This window comes from Anomaloglossus baeobatrachus, chromosome 5 (assembly GCF_048569485.1).
Source record: "Anomaloglossus baeobatrachus isolate aAnoBae1 chromosome 5, aAnoBae1.hap1, whole genome shotgun sequence".
NCBI lineage: Eukaryota > Metazoa > Chordata > Amphibia > Anura > Aromobatidae > Anomaloglossus > Anomaloglossus baeobatrachus.
The window spans coordinates 19705840-19730478 of NC_134357.1; the positions used below are offsets into that span (position 1 = coordinate 19705840).

Here is a 24639-nt window from a genome sequence, read left to right on the forward strand (position 1 = left end):
TGCGTCGATTGCCCTCATTACGTTGTCCTTAGCCTCTCTGCCTTTGACAAAGCCAACCTGTTCCGGTGTTTATCAGTTCTGGGAGAAATTTTTGTAATCGGTTCTCTAATATTTTGGCATAGATCTTTATGTCATTGTTGATAAGGGAGATTGGCCTGAAACTACTACAGGAGGTAGGGTCCTTTCCCTCCATCTGTATAATGGCGGTTTTGCACGTTGCAACATTGTACGTGCGATTTCGGTGGTGTCAAATCGAAAGTGACGCACATCCGGCGTCACTTTCGACATCGTAGTGTGTAAATCCTAGATGATACGATTAACGAGCGCAAAAGCGTCGTTATCGTATCATCGGTGCAGGCTCCGACATTTCCATAATGCCGGTGCAGCGACAGGTACGTTGTTGTTCCTCGTTCCTGCAGCAGCACACATCGCTGTGTGTGAAGCCGCAGGAGCGAGGAACATCACCTTACCTGCCGCCGGCGCCTATACGGAAGGAAGAAGGTGGGCGGGATGTTTACATCCTGCTTATCTCCGCCCCTCCGCTTTGATTGGCCGCCTGCCGTGTGATGTCGCTCTGACGTTGTACGACTAGCTCCCTTAGGAAGGAGGCGGGTCGCCGGCCAGAGCGGCGTCGCAGGACAGGTGAGTGCATGTGAAGCTGCCGTAGCGATAATGTTCGCTACGCCAGGAATCACAAGATATCACTGCTGCGACGGGGGCGTGGACTATCGCGTGCGACATCGCAGCATCGGCTTGCGATGTCGCAACGTGCAAAGCCCGCCTAAGGCTAATATGAGCAATAAGGGATTCCTTTTTAAATTTGTTGAATTCGTCAATGTGGTTAAAATAATCTGTGAGATATGGAACTAGTTCAGCTTTGAAATGCTTATAGTACTCGATCGGGAAGCCGTCTGGGCCTGGGCTTTTGTCATTTGGGGTTTGTGATATAGCTTCTTCTACCTCATTTCTAGTTATTGGGCAGGTTAAAGAGTTCTTTTGTGTGTCAGAGAGCTGAGGAAGAGTTAAATTTTTTTAAAAATTCCTAGTTTTTGCAATTTTTTCGGATTCAGTCTTGTAATTTGGTTTTAGATTGTATAGGTTTGAAAAGTATTCGGAAAATGTTTTAGCAATATCTTCCGTCTTGTGTAGGATCTGATCTTTATTATTTTTTATTTTTAGTATGTGGGTAGAGTTAATTTGTTTCTTAATAGAATTTGCGAGGTATTTACCACATTTATTTGCATATGAATATGCTTTGAATCGAGAAAATGACAGAAATCTCTCGTATTTCTGGTCAAGAAGAGCTCTCAGCTCGAATCTTAGATTGTAGAGTTTTTTTTTCTAGAATAGGGGAGTGTGACGTCTTATGTTTGTCTTCTAATTTTTTTATTAGGGCTATTTTTGTTGTGATCTCTTTTTCCCTCTCTTTCTTTGATCTTGATCCTAATTCGATAAAAGAGCCTCTAAGGACGGCCTTGTGGGTTTCCCATATATTGGAATCACATTTGTTACCCAAACAGTTTTCTCTGAAAAAAAGTTTTGATATTTTTAGCTATTTGTTCTCGTGTGTTATTATTTTTGAGGAGATTATTGTTTAGTTTCCAGTTAATAGGCCCTTTGTTTTGTTGGTGTATTTTCAAATTAAGAAATAGCGGGGCATGGTCTGAAAATAAGATTACGTCATATGAGATGTCATCTAGATGACTCAGACATTTGTGTGGAAGGAACAAGTAATCAATTCTCGAGTATTTTTTATGTACAGCTGAAAAGAATGAATAGTCTCTTGAGGAGGGGTGTACTATTCTCCAAACATCCATCAGAAGTCGGGTGGATAAGAGCTTTCTAATGTATTATTTGATTGTTTTTTTTTGTGGTATTGTCAATTGGCCGTTCGATGTGTCTGAAGGGGGATGTAAAGGTACGTTAAAGTCACCGCCTAGAATTAATTCACCCTCAGCAAAGTTATCTAGTATGTCAGTTACTTTTTAAAGAAGGCACCTTGGTTATTGTTTGGTGCATATACATTCGCTAACGTGAACAGGACATTGTGTATTGAGCCTTTTAACCCCTTCACGACCATTGACGGATATATCCGTCATGGAGCGTGTCCCGTTAAGCCACGCCCCCTGCCGCGGGCAGGCGGCGGCGGTCGGCACACATATCAGCTGTTTTCAACAGCTGACGTATGCCTGCTAGCCACGGTTGGAATCGCTTCCACCCGCGGCCATTAACCCCTTAAATCTCGCTGCCAAAGTCTGGCAGCAAGATCTATATGCGCGCAGCCATGTTTTTTACTTACCGCCGCCCCCAACGGAAGTCACGTGCGTGATCACGTGACTTTCGGTGGTTGCCATCTTAGCACAGGGTCATCTGATGACGCCTGCAGCTATGAAGTTTCACTTTCGTTTTCCCTCGGCCGCGAGCAGAGAGAAACAGAAAGTTTTAAGAAATAAAAAAAAACAAAAAAAAAACCTAAAAGTTCAAATCACCCCTCTTTCCCCCATTGAAAATTAAAGGGTTAAAAAATAAATAAATATACACATATTTAGTATCGCCGCGTTCAGAAATGCCCGATCTATCAAAATATAAAATCAATTAATCTGATTGGAATTTTTTTGCCACTACGCCGTTTACCAAACGCCAAAATTACGTTTTTTGGTCGCCGCAAGTTTTACGCAAAATGCAATAATAGGCGATCAAAACGTAGCATCTGCGCAAAAATGGTACCATTAGAAACGACAGCTCGAGACGCAAAAAATAAGCCGTCACTGAGCCATAGATCCCAAAAAATGAGAACGCTACGTGTTTCGGAAAATGGCGCAAAACATGCGCCACTTTTATTGGACAAACTTGTGCATTTTGTTTAACCCCTTAGATACAAGTAAACCTATACATGTTTGGTGTCTACAAACTCGCACCGACCTCATGCATCATACCCACACATCAGTTTTACCATATAGTGAACACCGTGAATAAAACATCCCAAAAACTATTGTGCCATCACACTTTTTTTTTTGCAGTTTTTCCACACTTGGAATTTGTTTGCTGTTTTCCAGTACACCATATGGTAAAACTTATGGTTTCATTTAAAAGAACAAACTTGTCCCACAAAAAACAAGCCCTCATATGGCAAGATTGACGGAAAAATAAACAAGTTACGGCTCTCGGAAGAAGGGGAGCAAAAAACAAAAACGGAAAGTGCCCCGGGGCTGAAGGGGTTAAGCATTATATATCTGCCTTCTGTGTCGTGTAGCACATCTTGGAATGTAAAGGGGATCCTTTTATTTATAATTATGGAAACACCTTTATTTTTTTTTTTTTTATAGGGGAATTGGAGTTCTACCACTTGGTATAAAATCTATTCTTGGTTATAGGCGTATGTGTTTGTTTGAAATGGGTTTCTTGTAGGAATATCACATCTACTTTATTTTTTTGTAAATAGTTTAAGATCTGTGACCTTTTTTTTTTTTATTTTTTAAATGTTTAGGCCTCTTACATTAAAAGTAGCTACTTTTATGCTAGTCATTAGGCATTAAAAGATGCATGTTTATATGTTTTTTTTATTTTCCTAGCAGGGTTTGGGGTAAACCAGAACATAACAGTAAATAAAACAACAAAGTGAGGTAGACCATGCTGAGAAGCTTGATCTCAGGTCTATCACTAATTTGGTAGAATTTTTTTTTTTTATTTTGCAGCTGGTTGGGGCAACGGTGCACACCCCACCAGCAGTAAATGCAAAAAAAGAAAGGATCACAGGTCCGTGGGGGTGTGGACCTATGGGTGTTGGGGGCTTTAGATTATAAAGACTCCCGGTGAGTCTTAATTGGTCAAATGAGTTGATTACATCCTGTCAGATTTCCCTATGGGACAGGCCTACGTGCCTGATCCAAGGGGGTTGTGTTTTCCGACCTGGATGTATTTTCCAGACCTTTCCCGCCCCTCTGTCCCCCCTCGATGGCGGGGCACAAGAGCGGGAGGAAAGAAAAAGAGGGAAACATATCTTGTGAGAGGCGGAGGGAGAAAAAAAAAAACACAAGCCATTCAAACCTGCGCCTCTCTATTAATGTCAATAAGTCTATAAGACAGCATTACTCATCAAACTAGACAATAATTAGGTCAGGTAAATCAGATAGTTACGCCGTGGGTTTCACATCTGATTTTCATTCGGCTTCATTGTCTTCTTTTGAGTCTTTTTTGGGTGTTCTCTTGTGTTTTGAGTTCAGCCTCTTTTTCTTTTTTTCTTTGGGGGAGATGGCTGTGGACCATTTCTCCATTGCTGGTAATGGGGGTAGGTTTAGATAGGCTTCGGCAGTTGTCCAATCTGGAACATGAAGATCCATCAGGTCTAGTTTCTTGAGGGCAGGCGGCAGATCATCCAGAGTTCTGATTATTAGAGTACGGTTATTGATTGGAATTGCCAGTCCAAATGGGAAGAGCCATCTGTAGTTAATGCTTTTGTTTCTCACGGCCTTTGTCAGGGGTTGAAGCTGCCGTCTTAGGTTCAGGGTCAGCTTTGTGAGGTCTTGATAGATTTGAACCTCGTTACCTTCATATTCTATTTTCTATGTATCTCTCGCTTTTTGGTATATGTCTTCTTTGGTCTTGAAGCTTTGGAAGCAACATAAAATATCTCTTGGCCGACGGAACACCCTGTGAGCTCTTTAAATTTTTAAGTCGTTGTCGTCATTTTTCCCCGATGATGTTGTTGAAGATTTTGGTCAGTGTAGTGAAAATGTCCTTATCAGGAATGGATTCTGGCAGTCCTTTAACTCTAAGGTTATTTCTGCGTGATCTATTCTCAAGATCGTCTATGTGAGTTCTTTGTAAGAATTGATCTTTTTGATTTTCTATCAAGATTTCTGTTACCTTTTGTGGCGTGCACCAAAATCTGTTCGCTGTTGTTCTCCAGAGTCTGTATTCTGTCGCGCGCAGCTTTAACATCATTTCTTAGGTCTGCTATCTCCTCTTTCACTGCCTGTGTGAAGTCTTTGAATAGGTTCTTCATATAGTCTGCTGTAGGTAGAGCCTTTAGATATTCTTTTATACTTAGGTCTTGTTGGAGAGAGTTATGATCGTCATCTTCTTCACTCTCTGACCATTGACAAGTTGGAAGTGAGCTCATTTTTCTGTTTGTGTGGGTCACTGCAATGTTTAGTATGCTGTGGAGTTTCTGCTGCAGGACGTTTTTGTGCTTTATTCTCATCTTGAGTCTTCTTAGGTGTCTTATGCACCTTGTTTGTTTCTTCAGTATGAGGTTTATTATTCTTCCCCATTTTGTCTGGTTTTATACCACTACACCGAGACTTGGGAGTCAAATAGTTAAATCATTTAATTCTGCCCCTAGATTCCTTTGTAGTACTCAGGAGCTTTGGCAGCCTGTAAGCTCCTGCCTAGGCTTTTTCCTTATCAAGATGGCCGCGGGAGATGATAGCAAGGGGGGGGGGGGGGGCACCCTGGGGAACAGAAGGCAGCCGAGGGAGACAGACGCGCTGCCAGGGGAGGGAGACAGAAGCTGCTGGTCACCCAACACCGAGCAATTCAGGTATCAGATGAACTCACCTTTAGCTCTTGTTGCAGTCGTCTCTCGGCGGTGATTAAGTCTTAATTAGCTGTATGTACTTTGCAGCAGGAATCTTTTCTTCTGGGGCTGTAGTTTATGATGGAGGATTTCCTCCACATTGCAGCCTCTCTGTCTCTTCTTGATGGGACCTTTTCTGTGGTCTCTGGGTTTTTTTTCTTTCACTTAGGGGTCCCCACAACGTCTCCTCCCTCTCCTGTCTCCTTTTAGAGTGATTTAGTGAACATTGTTCGGTGTTTTTGTTCACTTCTCTTCTTGATATTCAGGAGAGCTGGGAGAGATGCGTCTTCTCCATTCAGTAGCTAGGCCACACACCCCACAGCAACTTATTTATTCTAAGCAGACAGAGCTGGGAAATGTAGATTAATTATTCCAATTAAATTGCACATTACTCTTACTCTGCAATATCCTCATTAGGCTATGTGCGCACGTGTGCGTAATTCATGCAGTTACGCTGCGCTTTGTAGCGCAGCGTAAATGCATGCGTCCTGCGTCCCCTGCACAATCTATGGAGATTGTGCAGGGGCCGTTCGCACGTGGCGTCTTAGAGCGCAGCGCTTCGGCTGCTGCCCGAAGCGCACGTTCTAAGAAGTGACATGTCACTTCTTCCGTGCGCTTTGCCAGCAGCCCCTGCTCTGTCTATGGCAGGAGTTGCCGGCAGAGCGCACGTTCTCTGCCGGCACCATGCACTTTAGAACGGAGCTTTTCAGCTGCGCTCTGAAGCGCACCTTAGGTGCAGTGCAGAGCGCACACGTGCGCACATAGCCTTAAGCCTGTCTTTAGACCCTTCTCGTCGCAACCCATTTTTTTTTTTTTTTTGCCTCTTTTTTTCGGGAGTCATAACTGTTTCTGTATTTTTGGTGACATCGCTATAATAAGGGCTTGATTTTAATTGGGACACATTGTAGTTTTGAATGACACGTTACTATATGTTGTACTAGAAGGGGAGGTGGTGAACAAATCCCACAATTGCATTTGTTGGGGGTTTTTTTAATGGTAACTAAGCAGTTGAAATACAGTCATATGAAAAAGTTTGGGCACCCCTATTAATGTTAGCCTTTTTTCTTTATAACAATTTGGATTTTTGCAATAGCTATTTCAGTTTCATATATCTAATAAATGATGGACTCAGTAATATTTTTGAATGAAAATGTTTATTGTACTAACAGAAAATGTGCAATCTGCATTTAAACTAAATTTGACTGAAGCACTAAATTGGTTTTGTAACCTCATTGAGCTTTGAACTTCATAGGCAGGTGTATCCAATCATGAGAAAATGTATTTAAGGTGTCCACTTGCAAGTAGTTCTCCTAATGGAATCTCCTATGAAGAGTGGCATCATGGTCTCCTCAAAACAACTCTCAAATGATCTGAAAACAAAGATTATTCAACATAGTTGTTCAGGGGAAGGTAAAAAAAGTTGTCTCAGAGATTTAAACTGTCAGTTTCCACTGTGAGGAACATAGTAAGGAAATGGAAGAACACAGGTACAGTTCTTGTGAAGCCCAGAAGTGGCAGGACAAGAAAAATATCAGAAAGGCAGAGAAGAAGAATGGTGAGAACAGTCAAGGACAATCCACAGACCACCTCCAAAGACCTGCAGCATCATCTTGCTGCAGATGGTGTTCACTGTGCATCGGTCAACAATACAGCGCACTTTGCACAAGGAGAAGCTGTATGGGAGAGTGATGCGAAAGAAGTCGTTTCTGCAAGCACGCCACAAACAGAGTCGCCTGAGGTATGCAAAAGCACATTTGGACAAGCCAGTTACATTTTGGACAAAGGTCCTGTGGACTGATGAAACAAAGATTGAGTTGTTTGATCATACAAAAAGGCGTTTTGCATGGAGGCAAAAAAACATGGCATTCCAAGAAAAGCACTTGCTACCCACAGTAAAATTTGGTTGAGGTTCCATCATGCTTTGGGGCTGTGTGGCCAATGCCAGCACCGGGAATCTTGTTAAAGTTGTGGGTCGCATGGATTCAACTCAGTATCAGCAGATTCTTGACAATAATGTGCATGAATCAGTGACGAAGTTGAAGTTACGCAGGGGATAGATATTTCAGCAAGACAATGATCCAAAACACCGCTCCAAATCTACTCAGGCATTCATGCAGAGGAACAATTACAATGTTCTGGAATGGCTATCCCAGTCCCCAGACCTGAATATCATTGAACATCTGTGGGATGATGTGATGCGGCTGTCCATGCTCGGCGACCATCAAACTTAACTGAACTGGAATTGTTTTGTAACCAGGAATGGTCAAAAGTACCTTCATCCAGGATCCAGGAACTCATTAAAAGCTACAGGAAGCCACTACAGGCTGTGATTTTTGCAAAAGGAGGATCTACAAAATATTAATGTCACTTTAATGTTGAGATGCCCATACTTATGCACCTGTCAAATTTAGTTTAAATGCAGATTGCACATTTTCTGTTAGTACAATAAACCTCATTTCAATTCAGAAATATTACTGAGTCCATCATTTATTAGATATATGAAACTGAAATAGCAAAAACCCAAATTGTTATAAAGAAAAAAGGTTAACATTATTAGGGGTACTCAAAGTTTTTCATATGACTGTATGACTCTCCAGATCAGTAAAATCACATTGATGCCAATCCTGTATAGTTTTGTATTTTATTTAGTGGTGAAAGAAAAATTCTGAAATTTGTAAAAGAAAAAGTGTATTGTTGTGTGTTTTTTTTTGTTTTTTGTTTTTTTTTATATTTTCTGTTGCTGGAGTAGTATGAGGGCTTGTTTTTCGTGTGACATACTGCTGTTGAAAAAATAAATTGTAAAATTGCAACACATTTTAAAAGTTTTTTTTTTTTTCTTATTCATAAATAATCAAATTAGATTCAATTTTTGGCAGATGTCTGTAACAGGAATACAGAGGGAAATCTGACGTCAGATTTAAAGGCAGAAAATCCTGATAACTCGCAAGCTACCCATGAAGTACATGCAGTTGTCCCAGATCTACCCTCATCTTCTGATTCATCACAGACTGAAAAGCAAAGTAAAATTCACAGAATGGGTATGAAATATCAAGAAACTCTGAAAGGAAATAAGCCATTTTCATGTTCAGAATGTAAAAAATGTTATAACAACAAAGCAAATCTTGTTGTACATCAGAGAATACACACAGGGGAGAAGCCATATTCATGTTCTGAATGTGACAAATGTTTTACAACTAGAGCACATCTTGTAGTACATCTAAGAACACACACAGGGGAGAAGCCATATTCATGTCCCGAATGTGGAAAATGTTTTAGGAGTAAATCTGTTCTTGTTGCACATAAGAAAATTCACACAGGGGAGAAGCCATATTCATGTTCAGAATGTGGAAAATGTTTTAGCAGTAATTCTGTTTTTTTCAGACATAAGAAAATTCATACAGGTGAGAAGCCATATTTATGTTCAGAATGTGGAAAATATTTTAGCAGTAAATCAGTTCTTGTCAGACATAAGAAAATTCACACAGGGGAGATGCCATATTCATGTTCAGAATGTGGAAAATGTTTTAGCAGTAAATCAGTTCTTGTCAGACATAAGAAAATTCACACAGGGGAGATGCCATATTCATGTTCCGAATGCGGAAAATGTTTTCCAACTAAATCACGCCTTGTTGTACATCAGAAAATTCACACAGGGGAGATGCCATATTCATGTTCAGAATGTGGAAAATGTTTTCCAACTAAATCACGCCTTGTTGTACATCAGAAAATTCACACAGGGGAGATGCCATATTCATGTTCAGAATGCGGAAAATGTTTTCGAGCTAATTCACATCTTGTTAAACATCAGAAAAGTCACACAAGTCAGAAACCATATTCATGTTCTGAATGTGAAAAAGATCTTAAAACAAAAATAGGTCTTGTTATTCATCTAAGAACCCACACAGGGGAGAAACCTTATTCATGTTTAGAATGTGGAAAATGTTTTTCCATAAGGTCTGGTTTGGTTGCACATAAGAGAATTCACACAGGGGAGAAGCCGTATTCATGTTCAGAATGTGGTAAATATTTTAAACAGAAATCACATCTTGTTGGTCATCAGAGAATTCACACAGGAGAGAAACGGTATTCATGTTCAGAATGTGAGAAATGTTTTCAAAGAAGTCATGATCTTGTTATACATCAAAGAAAACACACAGGTGAAAAGCCGTGTTCATGTTTAGAATGTGGAAAATGTTTTAGCAGTAAGTCTGCCCTTGCCAACCATAAGAAAATTCACACAGGGGAGAAGCCATATGCATGTTTAGAATGTGAGAAATGTTTCAGTCGGAGGACAAAGCTTGTTAATCATCAGAGAATTCACACAAGGAAAAGCCATATTCATGCCCAAAATATGGGAAAGCTTTTACAACTATAGCAGATCTTATTAGACATCAGGAAATTCATACAGGTGAGCAGCTGTATGCATGTTCATAATGTTGGAAATGTTTTCCAAAAAAATCAGATCTTGTTAGACATCAGAAAACTCACACAAGTGAGAAACTATATTTATGTTCCAAATGTGAAAAGTGTTTTAAAACGAGATTAGCTGTTGATATGCATCTAAGAAACAACACAGAGGAGAAACCTTATTCATGACGAGGACCCAGGTCAACATGGAGGTAACATCTGACGTAACCCAAAATGCCTCATGCCCCAATTGGAGCATCACACGGACATTTACAGAGTGTAAGGGGGTGTAAGGCTCGGCCACCCCACACTTGCAAATCCACCGTGTGTAATGTTTCAATTTTATATAATGGTGTAGTGTGTTCAAACGGCCACTAGGTGGCCACAATGTGTAAGCTGCTTCCCTAGTACTCTTGGGCTAGAGAGAGTTAATTAAGGGGAGGAGCTTAGTCAGAGAAAATGAATGGAAAGACAGGAAGTAGGAGGTATCCCTGAGGGAGAGAAACAAACTCCGTCTGTGAAAGACATGGTGGCGCAAATCCCCAATAACTTTAATTTGGCGTGACCTGGGTTGAATCCGGGTGCCGGACATGCGATGTGGCCCAGGTGGTGCCCATTCCCTGGTGGATACCTAACGAATTCCTACAGACAGCGGAAGGTCAGTGGGCTCTTGAGTAGTGATGGGCAAACCCGAACTGTAAAGTTTGGGGCTCGTATAGAACACATAGTGCACACGATCCCGAACATAAGATTTCTGGGAAGCTCGTGTTACAGTTCGGGTCCAGGTGCTGTACAAAAAAAAAATTCACATTATTAAAAAATATTATGATCATACTTACAGGTCCCGCGACACGTCCTGCAGACTCTGTCTCCTGGCCGCTTCTGTTTCCGCATCCGATCATTGCTGTGCCCCCGGGTAACCACCACGTCATAGCCATGTGACCAGTCTGGTGTGAATGTTGTATAGACATTGCCTTACAGACTGGTCACATGGCTATGACGTCATTAAAGGTCCTGTTAACCTCCGGGGGTATTTACTGCACTGATAGTCACTCAGCAGTCTTTTACTGTTTTCGGCCGTGTTCGCGGTGACGTCAGGGTTCACCAGAGTCCATGAGCCATGAACTTTGATTGTTACTGTGCGTGTCTCGCATCGGCATCATCCGGTACGGCCGCACACTCTCCTGACATGAGCAGTCAGCTGCATGTATTTCCATGTAGCTGAGGCGCTCGTGTTTGGAGAGTGGCAGTCCGTGCCGGGTGATGCCGATGCGAGACTGCACAAGTCATACGCAAGTGGAATTCCGGCCTCAGTGTCAGCCTGCTTCTCACTCTGTATAGACGCTGTCTGTACAGAGTAATGAAGCAGCGCTGACATTGCTCTACTTTTGGAGTATGTAGGACTAAGGATTTTTTTTTTTTTATAATAAAGGAAGAAGAGTCTCTAAATGTTTTTTGTTTTTTTGTTTTTTTTTTGTTTTTTCGGGCTTAGTACCAGCTGAGAATACAAAGCTGATATTAATCCTTTTATTACCCAGTGTGCCACCGCCATCAGTGTCACTGGACAATCTGGGTAAAGCGCCTAGAAATAGCGCGAAAAAACAATGTGCCATTTCCGGGGGCGGCTGCAGATTGCGTTTTTTTGTGTGGGTGGCCCAGAATGCTTGGGCCTTACCACACTGAGAAATAAAGGAATAACGTTTGGAACACCATTCTAAGTCTGAACTGGGTGCAAAAACCTAAAAAAAATCACTATATGGAGAGAAGGTATGCACACCAGTGACTATGCAAGGGGAATACATGTAATAGCAGAAACTGCTGTGTGAATACTGACGTGATAAATCCAATAGCTATATGTAAGAATGAAAATATGAAAAATGGGATCTGCATTACTGCCATGAACATATGAATAAAGAGAAATTTCATGTCAGTATTCACACAGCAGTTTCTGCTATTACATGTATTCCCCTTGCATAGTCACTGGTGCGCATACCTTCTCTCCATATAGTGATTTTTTTTAGGTTTTTGCACCCAGTTCAGATTTAGAACGGTGTTCCAAACGTTATTCCTTTATTTGTTAGTATTCTTTTGTTTGTGAACCCGACCCCACTCACACCTATTGCCAGTCCACATTATAAGCATATATAGCCTGGGTCTCAGCTTCCCATACACGGTAAGTTTTTTTAACTGCATGAGAGGACACACACTAGCTAGGGACTCCAACGTAGAGAATACTTTGGCATAGTGTTGGGGCTCTGTTGCATTGATCAATTCAATAACTAAATTTCTCTTTATTCATATGTTCATGGCAGTAATGCAGATTCCATTTTTTCATATTTTCATTCTTACATATAGCTATTAGATTTTTCATGTCAGTATTCACACAGCAGTTTCTGCTATTACATGTATTCCCCTTACATAGTCACTGGTGTGCATACCTTCTCTCCATATACTTACCACACTGAGAATCCCAGCCGCCAGCTTCCTGGTTTTACCGACTGGCAACCAAAATACAGCGGGAGCCCATGCGGTTATTTTTTAAGTATTTAAAAATAAATAAACAAAATAATGGGCTGCCCTGTATTTTGATTGCCAGCCAAAGTAAAGCCAAGCAGATGGGGGTGGCAGCCCGTAGCCATCCGGTATCAAAAATATCGCGGAGCTCTACGTTATTTTTCTAATGATTTATTTTTATACAACTATATATTGTGTGTGTATGTATATACCGTATATGTCAGCTCTGGCAAAAATTAAGACCACTGCAATATTTTCAGTTTTCTGATTTTTCTCGTCTTAGAAATATTTTTTTAATAAACTGTAATTTGTTGTTTTATTCTATAAAATGCTGACATGTCTCCGAATTTCCAAGGAAAAAGTTACCTTGGCTGGCTTTACCTTGGCTGGCAATCAAAATACAGGAAAGCCATTTATTTTTTTCCCGCCGTATTTTGATTGGCAGTCAGGTAAAACCAGGCAGCTGGGGGCTGGGATTCTCTGCAGCCGCCCCTGGAAATGGCGCATTGTTTCTTAGCGCCATTTCCAGGCACTTTACCCGGCTCTTCCAGCATGCTGGAATGCTGGGTAATAAAGGTGTTAATACCAGCTTTGTATTCTCAGATGGTTCTAAGCCTGAAATTCATGGTGTCTCGTCAAATTAGACATGGCCACCATAAATTTCTAGTAAACAGTAAAAAAAAAAAAACACAACACAATTTTTTTTTTTTATTAGAAATAAAACAAAAAATTTAGAGACTCCATCTTTATTATAAAAACTCCTTAGTCCAACATAATCCACAGGGACAGCAATGTCAGCTTCATCACTGTACAGTCCTGGCCAAAAGTTTTGAGAATGACACCAAAATTATATTTTCACATGATCTGTTGCCCTCTGGTTTTTAATTGTGTTTGTCTGATGTTTAAATCACATACAGAAATATAATTGCAATCATATTATGAGACCAAAAGGTTATATTGACAGAATGAGTTAATGCAGCAAGTGAATATTTGCAGTGTTGACCCTTCTTCTTCAGGACCTCTGCAATTCTCCCTGGCATGCTCTCACTCATCTTCTGGAGCAAATCCTGACTGATAACTGTCCATTCTTGCATAAGCAATGCTTGCATTTTGCCAGAATTTGTTGGTTTTTGTTTGTCCACCCGTCTTTTGATGATTGCCCACAAGTTCTCAATGGGATTAAGATCTGGGGAGTTTCCAGGTCATGGACTCAAAATCTCTATGTTTTGTTCCATGAGCCATTTAGTGATCACCTTTGCTTTATGGCAAGGTGCTCCATCATGCTGGAAAAGGCCTTGTTTGCGCCAAACTGCTCTTGGACAGTTGGGAGAAGTTGCTCTTGGAGGACATTCTGGTACCATTCTTTATTCATGGCTGTGTTTTTAGGCAAGACTGTGAGTGAGCCGATTCCCTTGGCTGAGAAGCAACCCCACACATGAATCGTTTTTGGATGCTTAACAGTTGGCATGAGACAAGACTGGTGGTAGCGCTCACCTCTTCTAATATCTCCTAATTTTCCAGATGTCCAAAGCAATCGAAAAGGGGATTCATCTGAGAAAATGACTTTACCCCAGTCCTCAGCAGTCCACTCCCTGTACCTTTTGCAGAATATCAGTCGGTCCCTGATGTTTTTTCTGGAGAGAAGTGGCTTCTTTGCTGCCCTCCTTGAAACCAGGCCTTGTTCAAGCAGTCTCCGCCTCACAGTGCGTGCAGAAGCACTCACACCAGCCTGCTGCCATTGCTGAGCTAGCTCGGCACTGCTGGTAGTCCGATCCTGCAGCTGGAACAGTTTTAAGATACGGTCCTGGCGTTTGCTGGTACTTCTTGGGCGCCCTGGAGCCTTTTTGGCAACAATGGAAGCTCTCTCCTTGAAGTTCTTGATGATGCGATAGATTGTTGACTGAGGTGCAAGCTTTGTAGCTGCGATACTCTTCCCTGTTGGGCCATTTTTGTGCAGAGCAATGAAGGCTGCACGTGTTTCTTTAGAGATAACGATGGTTAACTGAAGAGAAACAATGATACCAAGCACCAGCCTCCTTTTTAAAGTGTCCAGTGGTGTCATTCTTACTTAATCATGACTGATCGCCAGCCCTGTCCTCATCAACACCCACACCTGTGTTAATGGAACAATCACTAAAACAATGTTAGCTGCTCCTTTTAAGGCAGGAATGCAATGATGTTGAAATGTGTTTTGGGGGTTAAAGTTCATTTTCTTAGCCAATATTGAATTTGCAAGTAATTGCTGTTAAGCTAATCACTCTTTATGACATTCTGGAGTATATGTAAATTGCCATTAGAAAAACTTAAAGGGTTTATCCGGCTTCTTTGACATTTTTTTTTTTATTTCCCTATTGGGCTACATTGGGGCAGGTAAGTAGATAGAGACCACTTACCTGCCCTGCTGTCAGCCCCTCTCCCCCGGCTCAGAGTGGTCATGTGACCGCTCCTGCCGCGATTTTGCTGCTTCCGGTCATTTCATGTCTACATGGGCAGGGCCATGTTGACATGCAAATCTGGAACAGCATGTCGCCTCCCTGCTGGGTGTCTACAGTGTGATGAGCCCCGCCCCGCTTCCCTGCACCCTCCCACACATTCCCCCGCACCTTCAGTAACCTCCCCCTGCACTGCTGTGGGGTCCGTGACCTGGGGGCGGGGCCTTGCGGCAGCTGCCGTGGTGTCAGCGCCAGCACCGGGCCCCCTGCCCAGGATCGCACATTCCAATGTACCGGCATCACAGATCACCGATGCCGGTACATTTGAAAGTGCTGATGAGAAGCAGCGCAGCTTCTCATCACTGTCCCTCCCGCTGTCTGTGCTCTCTTCAGCACAGCGGTGACGTCACTACTGTGCTGATATGTCCAGAGCACAGACAGCGCGCGAACGTGCAGGAGCGGCGGGGACCGAGGACAGGTGAGTATGTACTCCACATGTGTTCCCTATGGGGGGGGTGTGCGCAGAGCCATATGTGTGCATGTGCAGAGCCATATGTGTGCGTGTGAGGTGCAGAGCCATATGTGTGCGTGTGCAGAGCCATGTGTGTGCGTGTACGGTGCAGAGCCATGTGTGTGCGTGTGCAGAGCCATATGTGTGCGTGTGCGGTGCAGAGCCATATGTGTGCGTGTGCAGAGCCATGTGTGTGCGTGTACGGTGCAGAGCCATGTGTGTGCGTGTGCAGAGCCATATGTGTGCGTGTGTGGTGCAGAGCCATATGTGTGCGTGTGCGGTGCAGAGCATATGTGTGCGTGTGCGGTGCAGAGCCATATGTGTGTGTGTGCGGTGCAGAGCCATATGTGTGTGTGTGCGGTGCAGAGCCATATGTGTGCGTGTGCGGTACAGAGCCATATGTGCGCGTGTGCGGTACAGAGCCATATGTGTGTGGTGCAGAGCCATATGTGTGCGTGTGCGGTACAGAGCCATATGTGTGTGTGTGTGCAGAGCCATATGTGTGTGTGTGCAGAGCCATATGTGTGCGGTGCAGAGCCATATGTGTGCGTGTGCGGTGCAGAGCCATGTGTGTGCGTGTGCAGAGCCATATGTGTGCGTGTGCGGTACAGAGCCATATGTGTGCGTGTGCGATGCAGAGCCATATGTGTGCGTGTGCGGTGCAGAGCCCCATGTGGGGATGTTATTTGCAATGCTGTAGTGATACCAGGTCAGGTGCTGGGGAAGAATACTGACAGGGAATGTGTGGGCAGGGGGCGAGGCTGGACACTGGGGTGGGACTGGACACTGAGGCTGGGCGGTGACAGCTCTGACTGAGGTTTTGCACAGGAAGTGGTCATGTTTGCTGGATCTGAATGTAAACAAGAGCTGCAGAGAATAAAGGGATAATTCAAGAGGAACAAAAGTTAGAAAACAAAAAATAACAATGTAGGTGTGATTTATATGACAATACAACACAGAAACTCAAAAATGTTTGTTAAGCTAATGTCGGACAACTCCGTTAAGCAGTAGACTTTGTAAAAATTAATATTTGTAGCATTCTCAAAACTTTTGGCCATGACTGTACAGACACAGTCTATAAAAAGTGAGAAGCAGAGAGCGCATTGTCAGCTCTGCTACATCGCTCTGTACAGAGCAAGAAACAGACTGACAGTGATGGTATGACTGCACTTGCATCACAGCGATCACGCCGCAAAGCCTGACGCTCTCCGGAGTGCCTCATCTGAAATTCATGGTGTCTCGCCAAATTAGACATGGCCACCATGAATTTCTAGTAAACAGTAAAAAAAACAAACCACAACACAGAATTTTTTTTTTTTTATTAGAAATAAAACAAATATTTAGAGACTCCATCTTTAATCTAAAAAAAATCCTTAGTCCGACGTAGTCTACAGGTAGAGCATTCCAGACAGCGTATATACAGAGTGAGAAGCAGAAAAAGCATTGTCAGTCCTGCTTCATCACTCTGCACAGAGCGAGAAGCAGGTTGATAGTGAAGGTTTTATTCCACTTGCATCTCGCATTGCATCACCCTGCATGGCCTTATGCTCTCAGGACAGGAGCACCTCAACTGCATGGAAATACATGCAGCCGACCCGCTCCTATCGGGAGAGTGTGCGCCGTGGCGGGTGTAGCAATACGACACTCGCACAGTGACAGTCGAAGTTCAGTTAACAGGACCTTCGATGACGTCATAGCCATGCGACTAGTCTGTAAGCCAATGTCTGTACAACATTCACACCAGACTGTTCACATGGCTATGACGTCATGGAAAGTTCTTTTGGGCAGTGGTGGTTACCAGGGGGCAAAGTAATGATCGGACGCGGAAGCAGAAGCTGCCGGGAGACCTATATATATGACAGTTTATTATTAACTATATTCTTTATTTTACAGCCTTCCCCCCCCCCCTCCCCATCCCATATCTGTAAAGCCCGAGTTTGGTGTTCGGACGCAAATTTGCGTTATATCAGAACCCTAACTCGATCTTTGCAAAATGTTCGGGCAATGGAGTTCGCCTATCACTACTCTTGAGAGAAGAGTAGGTTCTGACTGACTGGAGAATTTATGTCAGGAATAATGAAGCTGATGGAGAGGATGAGGAGCTTAGGGACCCCAATGGGCGCCCGAGTACCAGGGAAGTGGTCGGTTGGTAAAATGTATGAATTATTCGCTGCTAATAGTAAACCCTTTGGGGAAAAAGAATGTGCCCGCCTGAGGCGAGATAAAAAAAACCTGTTTTTGAAGACGTTGACAAGTAAAGAAGTTTGATTAATACAACCTGTGACAGTGTCAGTGCTTCTAACAGAGAATGATGAAGTAGGGCTTGCACGGCCGCGCCAGTGACCACTCTGACCATAGAGAGTTAATGTTCCTTTATTTCATCTTTAGGTCGACGCGTTTCTGGAGTCTCTGCTCCCTTCCTCAGGACACACAGGAAAAAGGTACATCAAATCTGCTAGACCACGAGGACTGTAAGATCTATATACATTCCGTCATGATGACGTCAGAAACCAACCTCTTTCTTAAAAAAATCGGCGGGAAAGACACATAAAAAAAAAAACAAAAAAAAAACACATGACAGTGAAAATAACGTGGTATAAAAAAGTGAGCAAGAAATGAACACAAATACATATGATAATATCACCATATAATCTCATAAAATGATGAATTGTAATAAACGGATTTTTGAGATAAAAAATGTGTGGATTACTGTGTATTAGATAAGGTACGGGAGTAAAACACTATAACTTCAGTGCCACTCAAAAGCGGCCTCGAACCCCTAGGAATATTTTCTTCTTTCTTATAGGGGTAGCCCGTCAAAGGGAGAAACCATGTCTCCACCACAGGAGTAGTGAAATCACCCTTTAAAATCAAGTGACCAGAAAAAAGAAAGAAGCACCTATTGTGTGTAGCCGTGTAGGCAGATACGTAAAATTACTAGTGCAAAAGCTTGCGTAACAACAATGTGGAAGTGTCAGCGTAAAATGCCTAAGACGGGGTGAAGAAAGTTCAGAGCGTGGGAAAAAATGGAAGTGCGCATGTCAGAAAAAAAGGTCCGGAGCTTGTAAGTCTTCCGGGCTCCATACAGAGGGTTATCTGCCGGTTTCTGTAAAGACTACAGCGCCCGTTAAAATGAAACGGAAAACACAAAAGGGAATATTATGAAAAAATAATAATAAAAAAATATATAAAAAAATATATATATAAAACCTGACAAAATGTATATAAAATATGTATCGATAAAAACCTGATAAAAGTCAGCGCTCATAGAAAATGTGGCATAAGCTAGGAACATGTAACAAAAATATATATATGTATAAAAACTAAAAGCATGTTTATTGTATGTAGTCATATAATTAAAAAAGTTTTTTATGTATATGTAGTTCAATATAAAATTCAATATAAAATATTTTTTATATAAAAAATATTTTTTGATATAAGACAGGTGGATAGAACAAAAAAAGAGGGGGGGGGGATTTTTTATGCAGAAAAGGGCCCTAAACCAATGATTATATAGATTTTACATCATTGTATTATTATCTCAATATCATATGTCAATCTGTATTTATAGGGATATTAGTCGGGTGATGAAAAAAGCACCATCACCATATCAATTATATCACGGACTCTATCCTTAGTTATAGAAGAATATATTAAAAAAGTAATAAATAAATAATTGAAAACCATCAAAAAAGTGTCGAACCCTAGTTAGCTCCAAACCACAGACTAAGGTCTGTGCACCTATGGCTATGACCTCCACAATATGGAGCCGTCTAATGCGGAGTGGAAGGGAACAAAAAAGGGGAGGGAATTCTAATCCAATGGTGGATATTAGAAAAAACGGAAAAAACAATATATATATATGTATATCTATCAAGTGAGCACATATGAATGTGTATATGTAAATATACTCCCAATGGTTAAATGCTCATTTGCACGAACAATAAATAGGACCAAAAAGTCGGATGTTCAAGAAAAAGAAATGTAGCCGGTGAGGTGAAACAAGTTCAAAGCGTGGGAAAAATTTGTAGTGCGCAAGGGCAAAAGCAAAGATATGCAGCAAGCGTGTCAAACCAAAAAGCGGACCAGAGACAATGTGGCAGTGAGCATATAGCCCCAAACCAACAGAGTGAGAACCTTATAGCTCCAAAACGTGGGTACACAGATCTAGAGCCAGAGAATTCAAAGTGCATTGTGCAATAATATAGGGATAATACTCGAACAAGAAAAAATAATAAAAAAAAAAAATATATAAAAAAGTTGTTATTGTTATTATTTTTTTTATTATTTTTGCTGCATATCTTTGCTTTTGCCCTTGCGCACTACAAATTTTTCCCACGCTTTGAACTTGTTTATGTGTGTTGCGTGTGTTGCGTTGTTTGTGGAGCGCTGTGTGTCTGTAGCGTTGTGTGTGTGTTGCGCGGTTTGTGTGTGTGTGGTGTGTTTTGGGGGGAGGTATGTTTTGAGCAATGTGTGTGTTGTGCGGTATGTGCGTATATTTGTGTGTGCCGCGGTGTTTGTGTGTTGGGTGTTGTGTGTGTGCAGCGTTGTCTGTGTGTGTGGGTGTCTGTGTAGGGCAGTTGTTTGTGGTTCCCAGTGTGTGTGTGTGTGTGTGTGGTGTGTTGTGCAGTGCGCGCGCGTGTGTGTGTGTGTGCATCAGCCTCTCTTCTCTCAGCCTACCTCTCCCAGCCTCCCTCCTCCCAGCCTCCCTCAGCATCAGCCTCCCTCTCCCAGCCTCCCCAGCATCAGCCTCCGCCAGCATCAGCCTCTCTCCTTCCAGCCTCCTCCAGCATCAGCCTCCCTCTCCCAGCCTTCCCCAGGATCAGCCTCTCTCCTCCCAGCCTCCGTCCTCCCAGCCTTCCCCAGCATCAGCTTTCCCCTCCCAGCCTCCCTCAGCATCAGCCTTCCCCAGCATCAGCCTCTCTCCTCCCAGCCTCAGCCTCTCTCCTTCCAGCCTCCCCCAGCATCAGCCTCTCTCCTTCCAGCTTCCCTCAGCATCAGCCTCCCCTTCCCAGCCTTCCCCAGGATCAGCCTCTCTCCTCCCAGCCTCCTTCCTCCCAGCCTCCCTCAGCATCAGCCTTCTGCTCCCAGTCTCCCCCAGCATCAGCCTCCACCAGCATCAGCCTCTCTCCTTCCAGCCTCCCCCAGCATCAGCCTCCCCTTCCCAGCCTTCCCCAGGATCAGCCTCTCTCCTCCCAGCATCCTTCCTCCCAGCCTCCCTCTCCCAGCCTCCCTCAGCATCAGCCTTCCGCTCCCAGTCTCCCCCAGCATCAGCCTCCCCAAGCATCAGCCTCCACCAGCATCAGCCTCTCTCCTTCCAGCCTCCCCCAGCATCAGCCTCTCTCCTTCCAGCCTCCCTCAGCATCAGCCTCCCGTTCCCAGTCTTCCCCAGGATCAGCCTCTCTCCTCCCAGCCTCCTTCCTCCCAGCCTCCCTCAGCATCAGCCTTCCCCTCCCAGTCTCCCCCAGCATCAGCCTCCCCAAGCATCAGCCTCCACCAGCATTAGCCTCTCTCCTTCCAGCCTCCCCCAGCATCAGCCTCCCCATGCATCAGCCTCTCTCCTTCCAGCCTCTCTCCTTCCAGCCTCCCCCAGCATCAGCCTCCCCTTCCCAGCCTTCCCCAGGATCAGCCTCTCTCCTCCCAGCCTCCTTCCTCCCAGCCTCCCTCTCCCAGCCTCCCTCAACATCAGCCTTCCGCTCCCAGCCTCCCCAAGCATCAGCCTCCACCAGCATCAGCCTCCCTCGTCCCAGCCTCCCCCTCCCAGCCTCCCCCACCATCAGCCTCTCTCCTCCCAGCCTTCCCCATGATCAGCCTCTCTGCTCCCAGCCTCCTCCAGCACGCCGTGCTCCTCTGCCGACACTCACACACCCGATCGCATCCACTCACACACACCCGATCGCATCCACTCACACACACCCGATCGCATCCACTCACACACACCCGATCGCATCCACTCACACACACCCGATCGCATCCACTCACACACACCCGATCGCATCCACTCACACACACAGACACTGACGATATCGCACATACGCGCTTATACTCACAACATCCGGGGATATCACATGCTTCTGGCCATGTGATCCTCCCGCAGGTCCTGGAAGATCACAACAGCACAGTATCGAGGCCGAGAAGCAAGCGATATCCCAGGATGTTGTGAGTATGTGGATGCGATGTGATGTGTGTGTGTGAGTGAGTGTGATCTGATTTGTGTGTGTGTATGTGTGTGCTGTTATGTGTGTGTGCTGTTATGTGTCTGTATTTTCCGGCGCTGCAGGACCTTGATGTGTGGATGCGATGTGATGTGTGTGTGAGGTGTGTGTGAGAGTGAGTGTGAGCCGGTGTACACTGGTAACTATGATACACATCGGGTAACTAAGGGACCTTAGTTACCCGATGTGTATAATGGTTACCAGCTTTCACGGCCTCCGTGAAGATCCCAGCATCGCAAGGTTATGTGTGGCGCTGCTGGGATCCTGACGGAGCCGGTGTAGAAGCAAGCGATATCCCAGCATGTTGTGATGTGTGAGGTGTGTGTGAGAGTGAGTGTGAGAGTGAGTGTGATCTGATGTGTGTGTGTGTACTCACCTGGGAATCGGGGCTCCGTGTCAGTTGGGCAAGAGCGAGCGTGGATTGCGTGAGGGGGGCGGGGCCTGCAGAGAGCCGGGGCGAGAGGCCAATCCGTGTGGGGGGGCGGGGCCATGGCGAGCCCAGCGGCCAATCAGCTTTGTGTCACCGTAAGGACACAATTTCGGAGCATGACAGACAGACAGATAGACAGACAGACAGACAGACAGACAGAATAAGGCAATTATATATATAGATTCTTCTATAACTAAGGATAGAGTCCGTGATATAATTGATATGGTGATGGTGCTTTTTTCATCACCCGACTAATATCCCTATAAATACAGATTGACATATGATATTGAGATAATAATACAATGATGTAAAATCTATATAATCATTGGTTTAGGGCCCTTTTCTGCATAAAAAATCCCCCCCCTCTTTTTTTGTTCTATCCACCTGTCTTATATCAAAAAATATTTTTTATATAAAAAATATTTTATATTGAATTTTATATTGAACTACATATACATAAAAAACTTTTTTAATTATATGACTACATACAATAAACATGCTTTTAGTTTTTATACATATATATATTTTTGTTACATGTTCCTAGTTTATGCCACATTTTCTATGAGCGCTGACTTTTATCAGGTTTTTATCGATACATTTTGTCAGGTATATATTTTTATTTTTTTATATATTTTTTTTATTATTATTTTTTCATAATATTCCCTTTTGTGTTTTCCGTTTCATTTTAACGGGCGCTGTAGTCTTTACAGAAACCGGCAGATAACCCTCTGTATGGAGCCCGGAAGACTTACAAGCTCCGGACCTTTTTTTCTGACATGCGCACTTCCATTTTTTCCCACGCTCTGAACTTTCTTCACCCCGTCTTAGGCATTTTACGCTGACACTTCCACATTGTTGTTACGTAAGCTTTTGCACTAGTAATTTTACGTATCTGCCTACACGGCTACACACAATAGGTGCTTCTTTCTTTTTTCTGGTCACTTGATTTTAAAGGGTGATTTCACTACTCCTGTGGTGGAGACATGGTTTCTCCCTTTGACGGGCTACCCCTATAAGAAAGAAGAAAATATTCCTAGGGGTTCGAGGCCACTTTTGAGTGGCACTGAAGTTATAGTGTTTTACTCCCGTACCTTATCTAATGCACAGTAATCCACACATTTTTTATCTCAAAAATCCGTTTATTACAATTCATCATTTTATGAGATTATATGGTGATATTATCATATGTATTTGTGTTTATTTCTTGCTCACTTTTTTATACCACGTTATTTTCACTGTCATGTGTTTTTTTTTTGTTTTTTTTTTGATGTGTCTTTCCCGCCGATTTTTTTAAGAAAGAGGTTGGTTTCTGACGTCATCATGACGGAATGTATATAGATCTTACAGTCCTCGTGGTCTAGCAGATTTGATGTACCTTTTTCCTGTGTGTCCTGAGGAAGGGAGCAGAGACTCCAGAAACGCGTCGACCTAAAGATGAAATAAAGGAACATTAACTCTCTATGGTCAGAGTGGTCACTGGCGCGGCCGTGCAAGCCCTACTTCATCATTCTCTGTTATCAGCCACTTTGGGTGCTGCTGCCTGTGGCCTGGAATCTTTTGCCTGCATAGTAGTTGTGACTGTCACAACTCTCTGGGTGAGTGATATTTATTATTTCACCCTAACAATACTCGGGTAAGACCCTATTGCGCTTCTCTTTTCCACAGTTTCTCACTTCGCAGTGTCAGTGCTTCTGACGCAGGAAGTAAAAGTATGCTTATTACTGTATTGTACTAAAGTGGTGGTTGGGGTGCAGAGATAAGAAACCCGGCTGCACTGCAGCCAAAAAGAAGGCTCTGCCACGATTATCAAGACTCCCAACTGCCCCTTTAACATATGCATGATCAGAATGTGGGAAATGTTTTCCAACTAAATCATACCTTGTTAAACATCAGAAAACTCACACAAGTGAGAAACCATATTCATGTTCCAAATGTGATAAATTTTTAAAACGAGATTAGCTCTTGCTATGCATTTAAGAAACCACACAGAGGAGAAACCTTTTTCATGTTTAGAATGTGAAAAATGTTTTGGCACAAAATCTATTCTTGCTACACATAAGAGAACTCACACAGAAATCATATCTTGTTAGTCATCAGAGAATTGACATGGGAGAGAAATGGTATTCATGTTCAGAATGTGGGAAATGTTTCAATCAGAGATCACATTTTGTTAAACATCAAATAATTCATACTGGGGAGTAGCCTTATTAACGTTCAGAATGTTGGAAATGTTTTACACGTAAATCCCATCTATTAGACATCAGAAAAGTCACACAGGTGAGAAGCCATGTGAGACATCGCACACAGGAGAAAATATTTTCATGTTCATAGAGAGCATTATCTTAGGCTATGTGCGCATGCTACATCTTTTACTGCGTTTTCGGTGAAGTTTTGTGGTCACAAAGATGCACCGAAATGCATGAATTTCCATCTTACAGCAAAGTCTGAGATCTCTATTTTGCTGTCCGCACAGTGCATCTTTTTTAGCTGCGATTTTGAAGATGCAGCCAAGATGCAGCATGTCAATTCTTTTTGCATTTTGTCCCTGCATT

General features: G+C 43.1%; 1 protein-coding gene across 1 annotated transcript in view; it reads left to right on the plus strand.

Moving 5' to 3' along the window:
- Positions 1 to 10875, plus strand: part of LOC142312570 (uncharacterized) — a 184696-nt gene extending 173821 nt beyond the window's left edge. The window contains 2 exon segments of the mRNA XM_075351561.1: positions 8455 to 9900; positions 9903 to 10875. Coding sequence (XP_075207676.1) covers positions 8455 to 9900; positions 9903 to 10174 — 1718 coding nt within the window. The 3' untranslated portion in view covers positions 10175 to 10875.
- Positions 10876 to 24639: the final 13764 nt, after the last annotated feature.